Source organism: Penicillium taxi (genome assembly GCF_028828555.1).
Source record: "Penicillium taxi strain IBT 34144 chromosome Unknown utg000004l_segment0_segment0, whole genome shotgun sequence".
NCBI lineage: Eukaryota > Fungi > Ascomycota > Eurotiomycetes > Eurotiales > Aspergillaceae > Penicillium > Penicillium taxi.
The window spans coordinates 5,529,035-5,545,529 of NW_026643206.1; the positions used below are offsets into that span (position 1 = coordinate 5,529,035).

General features: G+C 45.6%; 6 protein-coding genes across 6 annotated transcripts; 3 read left to right on the plus strand and 3 right to left on the minus strand.

Annotated features, from left to right (window-relative positions):
* Positions 1-166: 166 nt before the first annotated feature.
* Positions 167-4,134, plus strand: N7495_006943 (putative cation chloride cotransporter; the record flags this gene model as incomplete). Its single annotated transcript, XM_057209594.1, has 4 exons — positions 167-620; positions 674-1,265; positions 1,318-1,483; positions 1,540-4,134. 4 exons carry the CDS (start codon positions 167-169, stop codon positions 4,132-4,134), a joined length of 3,807 nt encoding a protein of 1,268 aa, XP_057063368.1.
* Positions 4,135-4,546: 412 nt separating this feature from the next.
* erg12 (mevalonate kinase) lies at positions 4,547-6,097 on the plus strand (the record flags this gene model as incomplete). Its single annotated transcript, XM_057209595.1, has 1 exon — positions 4,547-6,097. One exon carries the CDS (start codon positions 4,547-4,549, stop codon positions 6,095-6,097), a length of 1,551 nt encoding a protein of 516 aa, XP_057063369.1.
* A 427-nt stretch (positions 6,098-6,524) lies between these two features.
* N7495_006945 (Zn(II)2Cys6 transcription factor) lies at positions 6,525-8,714 on the minus strand (the record flags this gene model as incomplete). The annotated part of the gene is made up of 2 exons (XM_057209596.1): positions 6,525-8,609; positions 8,661-8,714. 2 exons carry the CDS (start codon positions 8,712-8,714, stop codon positions 6,525-6,527), a joined length of 2,139 nt encoding a protein of 712 aa, XP_057063370.1.
* A 2,695-nt stretch (positions 8,715-11,409) lies between these two features.
* Positions 11,410-12,382, minus strand: N7495_006946 (heme-dependent oxidative N-demethylase family protein; the record flags this gene model as incomplete). Its single annotated transcript, XM_057209597.1, has 3 exons — positions 11,410-11,640; positions 11,704-11,805; positions 11,867-12,382. 3 exons carry the CDS (start codon positions 12,380-12,382, stop codon positions 11,410-11,412), a joined length of 849 nt encoding a protein of 282 aa, XP_057063371.1.
* A 1,433-nt stretch (positions 12,383-13,815) lies between these two features.
* Positions 13,816-15,576, minus strand: N7495_006947 (feruloyl esterase; the record flags this gene model as incomplete). Its single annotated transcript, XM_057209598.1, has 4 exons — positions 13,816-14,155; positions 14,210-15,063; positions 15,118-15,241; positions 15,290-15,576. The coding sequence occupies 4 exons, from the start codon at positions 15,574-15,576 to the stop codon at positions 13,816-13,818; spliced, it is 1,605 nt and encodes a 534-aa protein (XP_057063372.1).
* Positions 15,577-16,150: 574 nt separating this feature from the next.
* N7495_006948 (uncharacterized protein) lies at positions 16,151-16,381 on the plus strand (the record flags this gene model as incomplete). Its single annotated transcript, XM_057209599.1, has 1 exon — positions 16,151-16,381. One exon carries the CDS (start codon positions 16,151-16,153, stop codon positions 16,379-16,381), a length of 231 nt encoding a protein of 76 aa, XP_057063373.1.
* Positions 16,382-16,495: the final 114 nt, after the last annotated feature.

Genomic DNA, 16,495 nt, shown 5'->3' on the forward strand with positions numbered 1-16,495 from the left:
AGTTTGCTTTCCCGTCAATAGTACGAAAACTACGAGATTCTTCACATTTATTTTGTCTTTTCATTGCTTATATTGCCGACATCGGACTCGGCCATGATCTTGCCATTGTAGAGGTAGTTTCAATTGTTTTGTTTGACGGAGAAACACGGAGATACCTGTGACAACTATGTCTCGCCAACGCCCTACTTTCTCGACTCGGTCCGCCGACGAGGATGCCGCGAGACTCGATCCAATTGAGCATGGAGATCCTTCATTAGGGGAACGTAGTGGATTGCTACAATTGCCACCTATCATCCGTCGACAATCTGAGGAGAGTCAAGGCCAGCACCATTCCTGGCTCGGCAATCCATTTGGCGGCCTTTCCCGATGCTGGCGTCGAAAGAAATGCAGCGAACAAGAAGAAGAGAATGGCGAAGAGAGCGAAATACCCCCTATGTCACCTCTCACAGCAAACGACAAGAAGGATAAAGGTAAACCCCACTCTCGTTCGATAGATGAGCCAAAGAAGCTGGGCACTTTCTCCGGAGTTTTTGTCCCTACAACCTTGAACGTGCTCAGTATTCTTATGTTCCTTCGTTTTGGATTTATACTGGGCCAAGCTGGGCTGGTGGGTATAATTGGTGAGTTTATGAATCTGGTATCTCGTTGAATTGGCATAGCTGAATGTGTCCAGGACTGCTGGTCGTCTCATACATGATCAATTTGGTTACCACAATGTCATTGTCTGCAATTGCCACAAATGGAACAGTCCGAGGAGGCGGGGCTTACTTCTTGATCTCTCGGTCATTGGGTCCTGAATTTGGCGGTTCCATTGGAGTTGTATTCTACTTGGGCTACGTCTTCAATACTGGCATGAATGCTGTTGGTTTAATAGACTGTTTCACGCAAAATTTTGGTGAAACATCTGGCACTTGGGCTAATTTCCTCATGGAAGGGACATGGTGGCAGTACCTTTGGGCAACTGTGATCTTGGTGCTCTGCACAGCTGTTTGCTTAGCTGGAAGTTCCATTTTTGCGAGAGCGAGCAATGGTCTCCTGGTTATTCTCCTTGTGGCGACATTCAGCATTCCACTATCTGCCATCTTCATGAAACCATTCCAGTCTCCAAATGAAGGCGTTGAGTTTACAGGACTGAGGTTAAAAACCCTGATAGGTAATTTGATGCCTCATCTGACTAAGGGCGCTGCCGGAAGCCAGTTGAAGCACAAGGAGAACTTTCAAGACCTTTTTGGTATCCTGTTTCCTGCCACCGGAGGCATATTTGCGTAAGTGAGCTACCACACCTGATGACTCAATTCATGCTAACAAAGACTTCAGTGGCGCAAGCATGTCAGGAGATTTGAAACATCCAAGCAAAGCAATCCCAAAGGGAACACTGGCAGGCCTTGCGCTAACATTTGTCTCTTATGCTGTGGTCGTCCTAGCCATGGCGGCCTCAGTCACCCGGGAGTCTTTCTACAATAATGTGAACGTGATACAGATTGTTTGTCATCTTCCATCTCGCGAAGGTATCTTCGGATAATTTCTAATCTCATACAGGTTAACTTCTCTGATACCGTCATTCTCCTTGGAGAATTTGCCACCAGTTTCTTCTCTGTGTTGATGGGAGTGATCGGATCTGCAAAGCTTCTCCAGGCAATTGCAAGAGACAACCTGCTGCCTGGACTTGACATCTTTGCCCAAGGTACAAAGAAGGCCGATGATCCCATATATGCCATTTTAATCACCTACATCTTCGCACAACTGACAATGCTGTTCGACATCAACCGCATTGCGTCATTTGTGACCATGACATACTTGATGACTTTCCTTGTGACCAACCTGGCCTGTTTCCTCCTGAAAATTGGCTCAGCACCCAATTTTCGACCATCCTTCCATTATTTCAATTGGCAGACTGCAGCTGCAGGAACACTTGCTAGCGGAATCAGTATGTTCTTTGTAGATGGCCTCTATGCAGCTTGCTGCGTTGGTATTTTGTTTGTGCTGTTTCTTCTTATCCATTACACCTCGCCGCCCAAGGCCTGGGGCGATGTGAGCCAAAGCCTGATTTATCACCAAGTGCGAAAGTATCTGCTTCGTCTGCGCCAAGAGCATGTCAAATTCTGGCGACCACAGATTCTGCTTTTTGTCAGCGACCTCGACCAACAGTATAAGATGGTCTCCTTTTGCAACTCTCTCAAGAAAGGTGCCCTCTTTGTCTTGGGTCATGTGCTCGTTACTGATGACTTCTCATCGGCCGTGCCAGAGGCACGTCGCCAACACAGCGCATGGACCAAGTTCGTCGAATATTCCAAGATCAAGGCCTTTGTCAACATTGCTATTGCCCCTGCCGCAGAATGGGGTATGCGTAACATTGTCCTCAATGCTGGTCTGGGTGGCATGCGTCCTAATATTGTTGTGATCGACCAATTTCGATCAGATCAATCCCTGGTAGAAACCTTGTCACAGAGCAGCTATAACAAGTCAAGACGCCGCTCCTCTATTTTAGGCTCAAGAAGTGACGGATCCCACGAATTTGCACCATCTGCAAATCCAATGAGCTGCCAGAGTTATGTGACGGTTCTCGAGGATTTACTTTTCAAGCTTCGAATTAACGTTGCCGTGGCCAAAGGATTCGAGGATCTTGAACTGCCAGACCCACATGGACGTCACACGAAAAAGTACATAGACTTGTGGCCCATACAGATGTCTGCAGAGCTTGGGGCCGACAGTGTGAGCAAGCAACATGTTTTGACAACAAATTTCGACACCTACACCCTCATTCTCCAACTAGGCTGCATCTTGAACACTGTCCCATCGTGGAAAAAGACATATAAGTTGCGAGTTGCAGTGTTTGTTGAATACGAGACAGACGTGGAAGATGAACGAAAGCGGGTCTCTACTCTGCTCGAGAAACTGCGCATCCAAGCAGAGATTTTAGTCTTTTGGCTTGCATGTGGGGATCTCAAATCATACCGCATTATTATCAATGGCGATACTTCACCTGATATGACTGACGCCAAGGAGAATGTTCAATTGATTCTAGGTGAAGAGGACTGGTGGAAAGAAGTCTCACAAGCTCGCAACCCTGTCGAGAACTTTCAAGCGGAAGAAAACGCCGGTGAGGCTATTTCACCAGAGCGGCGGTCATCTAGTTGGCAAGCACCCCCTGCCTTGGAGGGTGGCGGAAAGAAATGGAATCATCTGACAAAACTTCGGACATTGATTCAAGCCACCAAACGCAAGCGTTCTGTGTCCAGCTTCCGGGCGATGGGAGGTATTAGCCTGGGCATGCAGACCCATCATCTATTGGATTCTTTTGTTGACTTTGATGGAGAGGACTCGAGTAGTGAGAGCTCAGACAGTGACCTGGATCCTTATACGAGTGACCCAGAGATCAATGAGGGTGACGAGGACGCGTTCGGCAGTCGAGATAGTCGAGCGAATCCTGGTTCTTCACGGCTTTCTCGCACCAAAAGCGATGATGGAGACTCTAGATTGCGCACACCTACCATGCCACGAACACCTAGCAAACCAGCTTTTTGGTCTCCTGCTCCGATACATGAGGAGGGCCAACAGAGCCAAGAAATTCCATCAATAATCACAACTCAGGAGGATGCATCTCCAAAGAGCAAACCACCTGTCCCTGTGCCGCCCCACTCTCCCCACTCGCCTCGCCCGGCCATCAGCCGCTCGGTCTCCAGGAACCGCTTTAGCTCTTCCCCGATTCCGGAGACCAAGGTCAACGCGGAGGAGGAAGCGGGTCCATCGATTATGTTCGCCTCAAATGCTTCACCTCCCCGGTTTTCAAGCAAACTTGATTCCATTTATACACGGCGTCAATCAAGCCCCAGTGGACACAGCAGCCAATCGGCACCGGCACACGCATCTGGATACCCGGGCCACGCTTCCGTCCCTCTATCTTTCAATGATCTTCCTAGCCGAGCGCAGCATCTTATACTGAACGAGTTGATGGTCCAGCAGAGCAGTGAGACAGCCGTTATTTTCACTACGCTACCGTCGCCAGAAGAGGGCACTTCGCTTAATGAAGAGGAAAGCGCAGCTTATCTGAGTGACCTTGATGTGCTGTGGCAAGGTCTCCCTCCGTGCCTTCTGGTGCACAGCAATAGCATGACCGTGACTATGAACCTTTAACGAGTCCATGATTATCTGTTCATACAGGTCTAGACTTTCTTAAATATAAATCCACAAATTCCGGGTTAATATGGAGGACGAAACTCAGTATAGAATATTGTACTGTAAAGAACGAAACTGTAATAAAAAGTGAATTACTGTTGGCCAAACTTGAAAGAATTGCTGACCAATTACTATATTCCTTCAATTTGATTGGTTGTTGCGCGTGCCCTCAACTACTTCGTAATTTGGAGCACTGGAATTCCCAATTCTTCGATTAATGCATATTGCCCTTACTTCCCTTGAATGATGATTGTACTTTGTTGCTGATATTATTCTTCTTCTTATGATTAATTCTACGATTCAATAATACTTTTCAATCGCGCCTCCCGCTAGCTCTTCTGCAAGTCCTTTCTCCACACCCCTGAAATCAATGGAAGCAGTCACGCTTCGATTAAACGACAGCGTGAAAGTCGCACTCACTCATTCTTATCCTGTTACCCATTTTCTACCCGAAGAGTTACACAGCGTTGATATGAATGAGAAAGCTGTTGACATTGACATTGATCACTCCACCTCTTCAAACCAAGCTCAGACCACACGACCCAGTATGGCCCGTAAAGCGTCCTCGCCCATGGCACCCGCCTTTATGGTGTCAGCACCAGGCAAAGTAATCATATTTGGAGAGCATGCTGCTGTACATGGCAAGGCTGCCCTGGCCGCATCTATCTCCCTTCGATCATACCTCCTTGTTACGACCCTCTCGAAATCACAACGTACCATCACCTTGAACTTCCGTGATCTGGGACTGGACCATACCTGGGACATTGACACACTACCTTGGCATATCTTCCAACACTCTTCTAAGAAGAAGAACTACTACGATCTTGTGACAGCCCTCGACCCCGAGCTTGTCGAAGCTATCCAACCACATCTCGAAGGTGTTTCAAAGGGACTCCCTGACCAACAACGCAAAACTCACGTCAACTCCGCTTCCTCCTTCCTCTATCTTTTCCTCTCACTGGGCTCCCCTCAAAGCCCAGGCGCTATCTACACCCTCCGTTCCACAATCCCAACTGGCGCAGGTCTAGGCAGTAGTGCCAGTGTATGTGTCTGTTTCAGTGCTGCGCTTTTGCTCCAAATTCGCACTCTTTCTGGACCCCATCCAGATCAGCCTCCAGATGAGGCTGAGACTCAAATCGAGCGTATTAACCGCTGGGCGTTCGTAGGTGAAATGTGCATCCACGGAAACCCCAGTGGCGTGGACAATACGGTTGCCGCAGGCGGCAAGGCCGTGTTATACCGACGAACAGACTACGAGAAGCCTCCGACTGTGACTCTACTTCCTAATTTCCCGGAATTGCCGCTCCTACTCGTCGATACGCAACAGTCCCGCTCCACTGCAACAGAGGTCGCCAAGGTCGGCGCTTTGTTGAAAGCCCATCCTGCCGTGACCAATTCAATTCTCAACGCCATTGATGAGGTGACGGTCTCAGCACAGAAGATGATTGAGGACCCGGACTTCGAAGGCGACTCGGAACGTACTCGTGAACATATTGGTACTTTGATTCGTATCAACCACGGTTTCCTTGTCTCATTGGGCGTCTCGCACCCTCGACTTGAGCGGATCCGCGAGCTGGTCGATTATGCCGATATCGGCTGGACAAAGTTGACTGGTGCTGGTGGTGGCGGCTGCGCTATCACTCTCCTCCGTCCGGACGCCAAGCCTGAAGTTGTCAAGGAGTTGGAGCAGAAGCTTGCCGACGAGGGATTCAACAGGTACGAGTCAACTCTTGGTGGCGACGGTGTGGGAGTTCTTTACCCTGCTGTGCTGCGCAATGGATCTGATGAGGAGGGCGGGGAAGAGATTGACCAGCAGAAATTCGAGCAGGCCAACGGCCACGCAGGCATTGAGCGTCTTGTGGGCGTTGGGAACTCAGATACCCGTGAAGGCTGGAAGTTCTGGAAACGGGCAGCTCATTAATATGTTGACGTTATACCCAGTCTGTTTTACAACATATTGTACTGATGCTCTTGCTTCAGATGAAGTCGAGTTTTTGCATGTAATAACCTGCATTCTCAATCTCTTGCCCATTTCTTGGACAGTCATTTCATATGCCTTTCAACCAATATGACTGTGTCAGCTCTGTTCGGTTATTTAATAAATGTCCTTTTTTCACAATTCTTCCTTTCTTAGTCCTTCTGATATTGACGAACGAACTTTAATATTACCATGTTCTCGGAATCTTTTATGACGATGCATTTTTTTGGGCACGAGCATGTCAATGTAGTAGCTTGAGCCAATGGGTAGTTCCAACACGGAATGGAATGTGATAATCTTTCCTCTGATCAAATTTTGTTTCGTAAGTAGTAAGTGTCTAATATAGGCATTGCATCGACTTTTTCCATGATCATCCCATGGTAGTCTCCCATCCATTTTCAATCATCACATCAATCCAAAATATATCCGTCTCACCAGCATCCATCCGTCTCCATACCTCCTCAACCAGTTTCAAACACACCTGAACCGGTCTAGGTGGTAGAACATGCAATAAGGACGTCAGCCGACCAAGAATGAATTTGCGCGTATTTGAGACTTCAATCGCCTCCATGGAGATACATGATGCTTCTGTTTCTGGCCCTGTACCTGTACTCGGATTGTCATCTCCTTCGAGCTGCCCGCTGGGAATCTGGCCATTTGGACTATTATAAGGAGCAGAGGTTTGTGATGGGGGTGTCAGACGTAGTTCACTGCAGCTGGCCACTAGTAGCAGAGGTTGAAGACACCGGGTGCGGGATTCGAACGGAAGTGTTTTGAGACGGGAAAGAGTTGTTACGGCTAATTCGGTGAGCCAGGAGTCATATATATTGACTGGATCAGAATCCTTAGGTGTGGATGTGAAAGCTTGATAATGATGATTTTGAAATGAAGGTGAGAAGATATCGATGCTGGGAGATGATTTTGGTGGCGAGGGAGAGATTCTGTGAGTAGGAGTCCAGTTTTCGTTCGATGGATTGCCGGGCGTTTGATTATCGGTTCTAGTGGAAACATTCCTGCTGTCAAGGTTGTGAAGTAGCGGACTCAGTGATGCTAGATGCGCCGTATCGAAATGCACATCATATGGTGATAGACGGCTGCGCAGGAGATCTGGGAAGACTCGGTATAGCTGGATCAGTCCCGTGCAGCGGTAGACCTCGGCCATGGTGAGAAGATGCCAAACTGGGGTATCGTCGTCTCCAGGACTGACAATTTCAGTTTCATTGGGGTGCGCAAGAGCCAACAGACGCTCTTCGAGTTCATAGGCCTTGTCGATGGTCATTTGATCGCGATTGATTTCATTGCGAGAGGTGAACTTTGTTGCAAGAATACGTTTCCGTTCACGGCGAACTAGTTTGCCTACCTCGTTAACAGTGAGCTGCGTATCTCTTGCGATACCAGTCCAGGGATGTGGGACGCACTGTAGAGCGAGCAGTTCACTTGAAGAGACATTGGAATGATCTGAGGTGGTCATCTTCTCGTTGTCGGCTACGAATGAGAGGAGCATCTCCCAATAGACAAGGGCTTCATCAAAGAAGCGGTAGTTATTACTGCTGTTCTTAATGAAGCCAATGCCAGAGCTTCCTGGGGTAGGATTGGTATTCAGCTGTTTTCGGAGAATGTTGAAGAATGAAATGCCTAAATCTTTGGGATCATGCCAGCTGGCGGTTTGGCCGAGCATGAGTATTGCTAGCAGCGCTTTGTCATCCATAACTGCCTCACTCGAGATAAGATCGACAGCCTGGTGGCGCAGGTTTTGGCCCATCAGTCCGAACTGTGGGAATTCGTTGACTAGGCTTGCAGCTGCCATGCTTTGCATTGTGAGGAACATGGTTCGTGATGAACCCCATAAACGAGACACAGTGGTGCGGAATGGGTTCATCTGACTGTCATAGCTGGAAAAAAGCGCTGCAACTTCTTTGAAGTAGTACTCAATGAGAGTCCATGATGAATTATTCAGAGGTCGAGATATTGACATGAAGGCGGGCGGAAGTGTACGTTGACCCGGGGGATGGTAGCTTCGTACAATGGCAGAAGGCGAGAAGTGACGATAGATGCTTCCATGATTTTCTTCCTCAAATGGCCCGAGCAACGAGAGTAAGCCAGATATGTCTGGTTCTGTGTTTCCGGGTGCAAAGTCATTTACCGGGTCTTGGCAATTTGAAAGACCTGGAGGGGAGGGTGGATGCAAGTCCATGAGCTCCGGAAGAGTATCGTCTACTGGAACAAACCATAGGTTGTCGAAGGCAGCAAGACTATCAAGTTCAAGCTCTGAAGTACCCATATGATTGGAACTAGCCAACTGCAAATCATCATATACTTTTCCACCCTCCAATGATGCAGTCGGACTGGGATTTACGGGCTGACTGACCCATCGTAGAGATTGAACATAACCAGGACAATGAACTCCTAGTCGTGTGCAGCGATTACAATGAGGTTTTTCCTCTCCGCATTTCACCTATTTCAAAGATTAGAATACAAAGACTACAGATAGATAAGAGATACTAACCCGTTTGCTCTTGCATCTAGCGCATCCGTTGCGGGACTTTTTGACTCTTCGCATCACTGAGGGACTAGTCTAGTAACCTGCAAAGAGCTTTGGGCTTAGAGCAATGATGAATGTGGAGTGAAGAGATCCGACAAGGTAGATATGCGGGGAGTTGTAAGAGAGGACCGGATCTTTTTGCCATTTTGGGCTATAGATCAGGCCCACTTTTACCCATTTACAGCCAATGAAAGCTTTATACCAAGCAGCAAGCTAGTCTATTCGAACGATATCTTCTCTTGTACGAACCTGCCCATTGCTCTCCCACTCATTGCGGGAAATAGCCTATTTGGATTAGAGAATAGTGTGACTAAACTAGACTATTGTGATATATATTAAAGAATTGACAGAAAATTTTGCAAGGAAAGGGAAAACGGAAGAGGAAAGCAAACGTTGATAGAGGTGTGAAGGGCTAATACTAATCTTGAATGCAGACAAACTGTCTTTATTAAGCTTGAAGAGAGAAGGGAAGGACTAGCTATGGACATGTGGCAATAAGGGATGCGGGTGCGGGAGGCACGTGACGAGCATGAGTGGCACAGGCATGAATGCTAAAGCAGGCACCAGCCTGTTACAGAGGGGTTCTCAAAGCTATTGGTCATCACTTTAAGCTCTAACTACATAGACGCGAATATGAGAAATCTCGAAAATTTAGATTATTGACATATCGTGAGATGATTATTTACTGCCATCTGGGCATGGATTAGGTATAACTTTACAGTCCTATATAATTTTGTAGGGCATACATAGAAATTAGGGGATATGATTATACAGACGACACCTTAGTTTGTGGGTCCTGGCTATAAAACTGACGCTACAATTATTCAGATTGTCAACCAATTTCTCGCGCTCTTCGTCTAAGTAATATGCTTGGCTTACCAGTTGATGAACCTAGCGGACATGATTCTCTATGTCGTTGGCGATGGAAATCTCGGCTAGTATAATAAAATCCATTATCTTCCAAGATAAGTGGATAATCCTCCATGTTTTAGAATAATATAGGGTCTACCATACCTGGTAGCACGCCAGAAAATTGTTTATGTACTGTTCACTCCACTCCTGAGGCTTTTCCAGTCTTTCGATAGGAATTTACCAAGTTGCTTCCAAGGACTCTGATACAATTATCACGTGTAATCAAAAACTATTTATTATATTATACTTTAGAGCTTTTGGATCGACATCTTGGAGCCTATAAATGATCTTCCAAACACAGCACGGCACCTCTAAGTGCGGTTTATTGTGATGAAGCCTCACTCACTTGGAAGGCATTATAGCATACCTAGGTACCTACGACGTAGGTAAACCATGATATTCTATCTCTTCGCCCGTTCATTTGATGGCCTTCGCAAAATAGAAAAAAAACACAGCCTCATTCTATATTACTACGAACTATTCTAATGTAAGGGGTAGAGTCCAATACGGTTGGGCTACCGTAAACAAGAGAAGAACTAATATGAGAAGGCTACCAGAGGGCAGGTGTGTGTGGTATCCCATAGGGCTCAATTCCACTAGGGTAAATTGGGAACAAGGACAACTTTTGAAGTCCTTCATGTCGGAACGATGGTTTGACTAGTCTTACTGTTGCATATGCATCTACTTTGTAAATATATCGTTGCGAGTTGTAAGAGGTGTGTTATTAAATCTTGTCCTCGCTGTAACTAAATAGATAAAACTCACTAGATTCACTTCATGTCGGACCAACAGCATCGTAACCATTCTCATTGATCCTGTGCCCCGCTTTGGTCCGGTGGTATCGGCACTTCAAGAGTCCGAAGACCTCAGGGGATTAAGTACATCAGGAAGTGGCATATCTCTAACTAACTCATCCGGGGAATCCATGTTTCCCCAGTGATCGTTGGTGCCTCTAGAGATCGGTACTCGCTATCATCTCGAGGCCGATCCTTGGATCGGCTCACCGACTCCGCTGATCCCTGACCGCTAGTCAAGCCAACTTGTGTAGAGAGTCCATTCCCCTTCTCAGCCTTCTGGCGGCTCCCAATCTAGTCCCTCTTGTTGCATCCCACGCCGTTACATCCAATTAGAATTTGGATCTTTTTCGCTCAAAAGTTGTCGTATTATATAGAAAACCTCCCATCAGGACCTACTATCAGTATTACATAGGGGATTCTTACAAAACTTATATCCCAGCATATCCGGAATAGCTTAGGGCTTAGTATGTCACCTTGAGCCTTTGCCTTTTGAACCTATTGGATACAGAATTTGCGTCATACATTAATTACCTTGTATCCTCTCAAGCTGATAATATGAATCTCTTTCTCTCTCTATAGATCACCTAGGGCCAATTATAGGTATTTCCTTCTTATTTCCCTCTCCGGCCTTCTTTCCCTCTTTCTCTTCTCAACCCTCCCTTCCTTTTTTGTACCCAAGATGGCAGGGAATCCGTGGAAACATATATCGAAATCAGAAAAGAAATGAGGCAAGAAACGGTGAATCAGGAATTACGGGAACAAAATCAACAGAATAAACTGGATATACAGACCAGGATATAGAAATTCAAACGGTGCGACCCGGCCACCCACTGTGTTGACTAATGAATGATAGGGCTTGAAATTGCGAATATCCTATGAGGGAATTGTAGTACGCAAGATGTATATGATGATATGGATCCATGGATATTTTTCACTTCGCTCAAGCAAAGACAGCTGGGTAATATTTAGATATACCTGTCTCTATTTCTTGACAATATCTGATTCTAAGATCTCAAGTAAGCCTTCACAGCCTCTCCCCAGACACCAGCGCGCTTGTAATGGTGAATTTCTGGAACGCTGCCTTTTTGGAGACCATCAATGGCTTGAGATAGCTCCTCTCCCCAACCCTCTGCCTTGATATCTGTGAGCGGGTAGATAAAAGATTTAAAACAGAAGCAGATTGCTCCAGATTGCGGCAGCCGATGAACTGTTTGACGCTCTGAACGTACACATGCCTTGATGAAATTTATGTTAGTCCTATTTTGCCCTCGCCAATCATAAAGGCTCCTTTGACTTACAATTTCAGGGTCGATAGTATCGACCGCCTTCACGACTTCATCAAAAGCATGGTTTTCATATGAATTGGCAGACCATAAGGCGTTGTCAAGGGTCACAGTCCACTATAATTACCCCTTAGTGTCAAAAAATTCAGTCAGAATCTCCCGATTTCTCTGGACTCACGTTTGCTCTTCGAACATAGGTTCCGGGCTCAACTCTTCCCAAGAACCGCTCCAGACTCATCTCCAACTTTTCTTTGTACTTGGGCACTGGTACATGGATTTCTCGAAGTGTCATGCCGAATTTCTCCTTGGGACTCCAGCTACTTGGGAAGCATGCCACTATACCTTGCAAGGAGTATCCACGGCCATCCGAAGAAGGCATAAGGATCATGAAATCTTCTTCGACTGTCTCACCGATAATCCGAAGTGCCTCAGTGCTCGTAGGGCCACTAGAAGGGGGCAAAACAGGATGAACATCGCCAGTGACTAGGTTAGACAGTTGCTGTGGTTTGCCATCCTTGGAGGGTAGCAATTCAAACATGGTAGGGAATCGTTGTGGCAGGTATGTACCCATGAGCCAGGTATACAATTCGTTAATGGCTGGCTGTGCAGCTGCGTTAGCCACAGCGCACTCGTCTGGTTGCTGCTTTAGAATATGTTTGCGAAGGTTGATTCTGTCGAGATAATTCTTGTCCATTTGAATCAACTCTGAGGGTGTGAGAGTTTGAATCCCTGATGATAGCCCAGAGTCAGAACCGCTAAACACTTCCAAGACTAATTTGTAAATAAAATTGTTCACTCACCCATTGACATGTGCCAAATTGGCTTGAATGGTCTTTGTTTAATGGGATCAATAGCGCGGTAATCGAAATCTTTGAGTGGCTCGATAATTTGATCTTCAAGCTTGGTAATATTCTTTTTCGCTTCTTTGGAACTGTTGACCTGCTGGGGAGAGCTCTATTGTATGATTTATATGATTAGTATAGATGTTTGATAGAGACCGAAGTTTGAAAGACATAATGTCCATTCAAGAGAGAACAAGTTATGATGGGTTTCTTTCTCACTTTGGATGAATGCTTCCATGTTATCCAAGAGCTCATGAGTATAGCCACGGCTAGGCCGGTCACAATGGTTGGAAGCGTAGGAGAAACAATATTCCCAAGATCCATGTTAGCATATATCTCTGAAGCTGACATGTTTGGAATCCTCAAGATGTCGTTTGCTGGGGCGATTGAGAATATTTTTGGTTTTGGGCCAGAGAATGGAAGAACATATATAACATTAATTGATTGATCACAATCACCGAGTATGTGTCAAATGATTCGAAATTTCATCCGTTTTAACTGTGGTCACACAAAAATATTGAGAAAAATTGATAGAATCAGTAGGAGTTTGCTACAATCGTGGCTCATTACGCTGAAGCCGAGTTCCAAGATTGCGGTAATTAATTCCTAATTAGGAAATCTTTTGCTAGATTCCACCCATGAATATCAAGTACCCTCAGTTCCGAAGTTTGAACAGCTGAAAGCCGATAATCAAATAGATATGGAGCTGATAAGGGAGCTAGCTGATATGATTGACGGGTAAACTCTAGAGGTGACTGCCCAAATGGACAGTGTCACATGAACACGCTGCTCGAGTGTTTATCGCATTCAAGCCTTATCTGGATTATGTTACGATAATTGGTGATTTGTATAGAAATTCCGCGTGCTGGCTTTTGACTGATCACGAGATAATTTAAAGAGAGAAGATAGCGATCCATTCGAGATTAACTTTGATTATCCACTTTCCAACGGAAGTACCAGAGGCTGTATTGGGGACGACAACTCCATCTGGGAATTTTATTATTAAAGAGGAATATTGTTCAGATTATAATGGAAGTATGTATAAAATATTGAAATTGAGTTAATTCTTGACGATCTATTCTATCTATTTCAATCAACGTAATTGGAATAAAATGCCAATTAAAAAACGAGCTGGCTCCCGAGGTTCTTCATCATAGATCTATGAAGACTAGTGCCCTCGACCATCTGGGTCTCTTCAGAGACCAAGAAGACCCATAGTCAAACCTTGGAAGGATACATATAGCTATTTGCTATCTTGGGACCTTGGACGGGTTTGTGGGTGGCCTCAATGCCTGAAGAACAGTGACTCATTGACTGGTCCATGCTTCTCCCACGAGTCTGGAAGTGATGAGTTTTTCCCAGGAATCAGTTTAGAGGTGTACGGCCACGAATAAACCCGGCGGGAAAACTCTAGCGTCCCACCCGAGGTGGCGTAGTCTCCGCCTGAGTAGTGACCTCCAATAAGGTATTCCGGGTTAGTATCGTTCAAAACCCAGCTTTCAATAATGTCATAGAAATTATCAAAGCGTCCACAGCCGGGTCCAACGCCATGGGCATAGCCAGGCACAAAGAAAACTCTAACAAATTCATCGAGTTCTTTCTGACCACCCATAGTATTGCGCGATCTAAAGGGAATGTAAGAGAACTGCCTGGAAAGGGGCTCATTTGTGTCAACTTACTTCTTGTACCATGAGATCAAACCCTCAGGACAACTCTCGAAGTCTTGCCATCCGACTGTAATCAGCAATTTTCCACCATTTGCTTTGAAAAGGGTCAAATCAGCATTCGAAGCTGAAACAATGCTGTCGACATAAAGTACAGACGGAACATTGTCCCAGTCAAAGTTCCACACATCAAAATTGAGAAGAGGTAGACTATCTTCAAAGAGGTAGCTCGTCAAACCAGTTAGGACAGTGATGTACCAATCGGCAGGGTCTGAGGACAAGAAGTTGCGAATCCAGTTCGTTTCGAACCCATTATAAATTCCAAGGCCAGTGATTCGATTTCCCTTGGAATCTCTTGGACCATCGTAAATGGCTTTTGCAGCATCGACTTGCACCGCAGACAGACACCCCACTGTGGTATTTTTGCCACATAGCAAGCTAGATGGATCGAAGTCGCAAGGGAAGCTGGGATCCACAATGCCATCCACAACACCATCTAGACCATCGCAAGCGGCTCTGGAGCCATTTTGAAGAACCTGCAAGTCGGCTAGGCTGAATTTGGAGGTTGAGTTTGGATACATTCCCTGAGCATAAACCCAGGCGTAGTTCAGGAACAAAGCAGTCTCGTTGGCATCGACGGCTTGCGAGATGATGCCGTCAAAGTCGGTAGGATACTTCTGAGCGGCGATCATTGCTTGACGACCTCCAGTTGAGAGACCGCGGAAGTACGAGTGAACTGGCTTAACTCCATAGTAAAATTCCATCATAGCCTTTCCGGCGACAGTGAGAAGATGGGTGGCTCGGTGACCATAGTTTATCAGCTGAGGACGGTCATTTCGTAGGAAGTAGAAGTCAAGAAGGTTGGAAGACTATGATATGTTAGTTTCTCGATAAATTGAAAAAAATTCCACGGTTTGTAGTACATCTATGTTTTCATGGCCCATGTCATCCACTGCCAAGGTCCACCCTCGCTGGAGCTGGTCAACATCCCAGCCAATGGCGTTAAGGGGAAATGACTCTATAATTTCTCCACATGTTCCCCCGCAACTGTCGTATTGTTAGCCGAAGAATCATGTGATGAAATGAAGTAATTACCCCATCTGAGACCACACGCCAGCCCATGCGCTCCCCTCAGCGGGAAGCTTGATCTCAAATCCGATATTCATGTCAATCACTCCATTAACTTTGCATAATGCCGGCGTGCCTTCACTGGAATTGGCACTGACATAGCTCACATAGTGAATGTGAGTTGTTGCCTCCTTTGACTTGTCTCCTCTGAAATCAAATAGATCCAAGCAGTGCTCAGAGACATTCGAAAAGGCGTACTGAGCTAGAGCAGAAGATGCCAAGCCCAGGGCGGGTAGAAATCTCCAAGTGATCATCCTTGTATCAGATACTCAATTGAGAGCAATCGAACAGTTCATTTAAAATGGCTTGAAACTATGAGAAACTTGAACGTGGAGGTCTTTTCTTTTATAGAGCTTCGAATTGGATACTAAACTATCGATTATTATCAAGATTGACATCGCTTTCAGCAATGATCTTCTTTACTCTTCAAATTGTCTTCAAAAGCTTTTGATAAGGTATTTAGGCCGTCCGAGGGTTTTCATACAGATAATCTTCCAATTTCTCTGCATAAGTCGGGATTACCACAATAAACTATACTATGGAGATATCCATACCAATGAGAGCTTAGAAGAACGCTTAAAGATAAAAGATAAAACTATCAAACCCGAAGATAAGCGGAATTTGAATAAAGTACTGATAACGGACGTTTCGCAAATGATTGATAACGATCGGTTTTCGGGTTTCACCATTTGATTCATGCACTCCGCTTCAGTATCCTAAAGAACCTTGGAAGTTACAACTTACAAATTCAAGGCCCATTCGTAATCGATATATTAAAAAGAAGGCAATTTGTTCTGACAGAAAGAAAGTCGATATCAAGAATTCAAAATGGCATTTCTGGACTATTTGCTGCAGATCGCAGCGGTCCTGGTGAGAAACTATGTCTATATTGTTTTGGGCTTGCCTGCTGCCTACTTAATTCTAAATCGGTACTTTCACCCTCTCAAACGAGTGCCTGGACCATTCCTGGCATCGTTCTCGAAGATTTGGCTGCTTTACCATGCTTTGTCTGGGAGCCAACATGTCACCGAGATGGAAGCCCATAAAAAATATGGTTAGAGCCTCTATGCTGTTTACCATTTCATCTTTTAACGTATCTCTGATTAATTTCAAAGGACCCATTTTTCGAGCTTCAACAAACTACGTTTTGGTCAGTGATCCAAAATACATCAC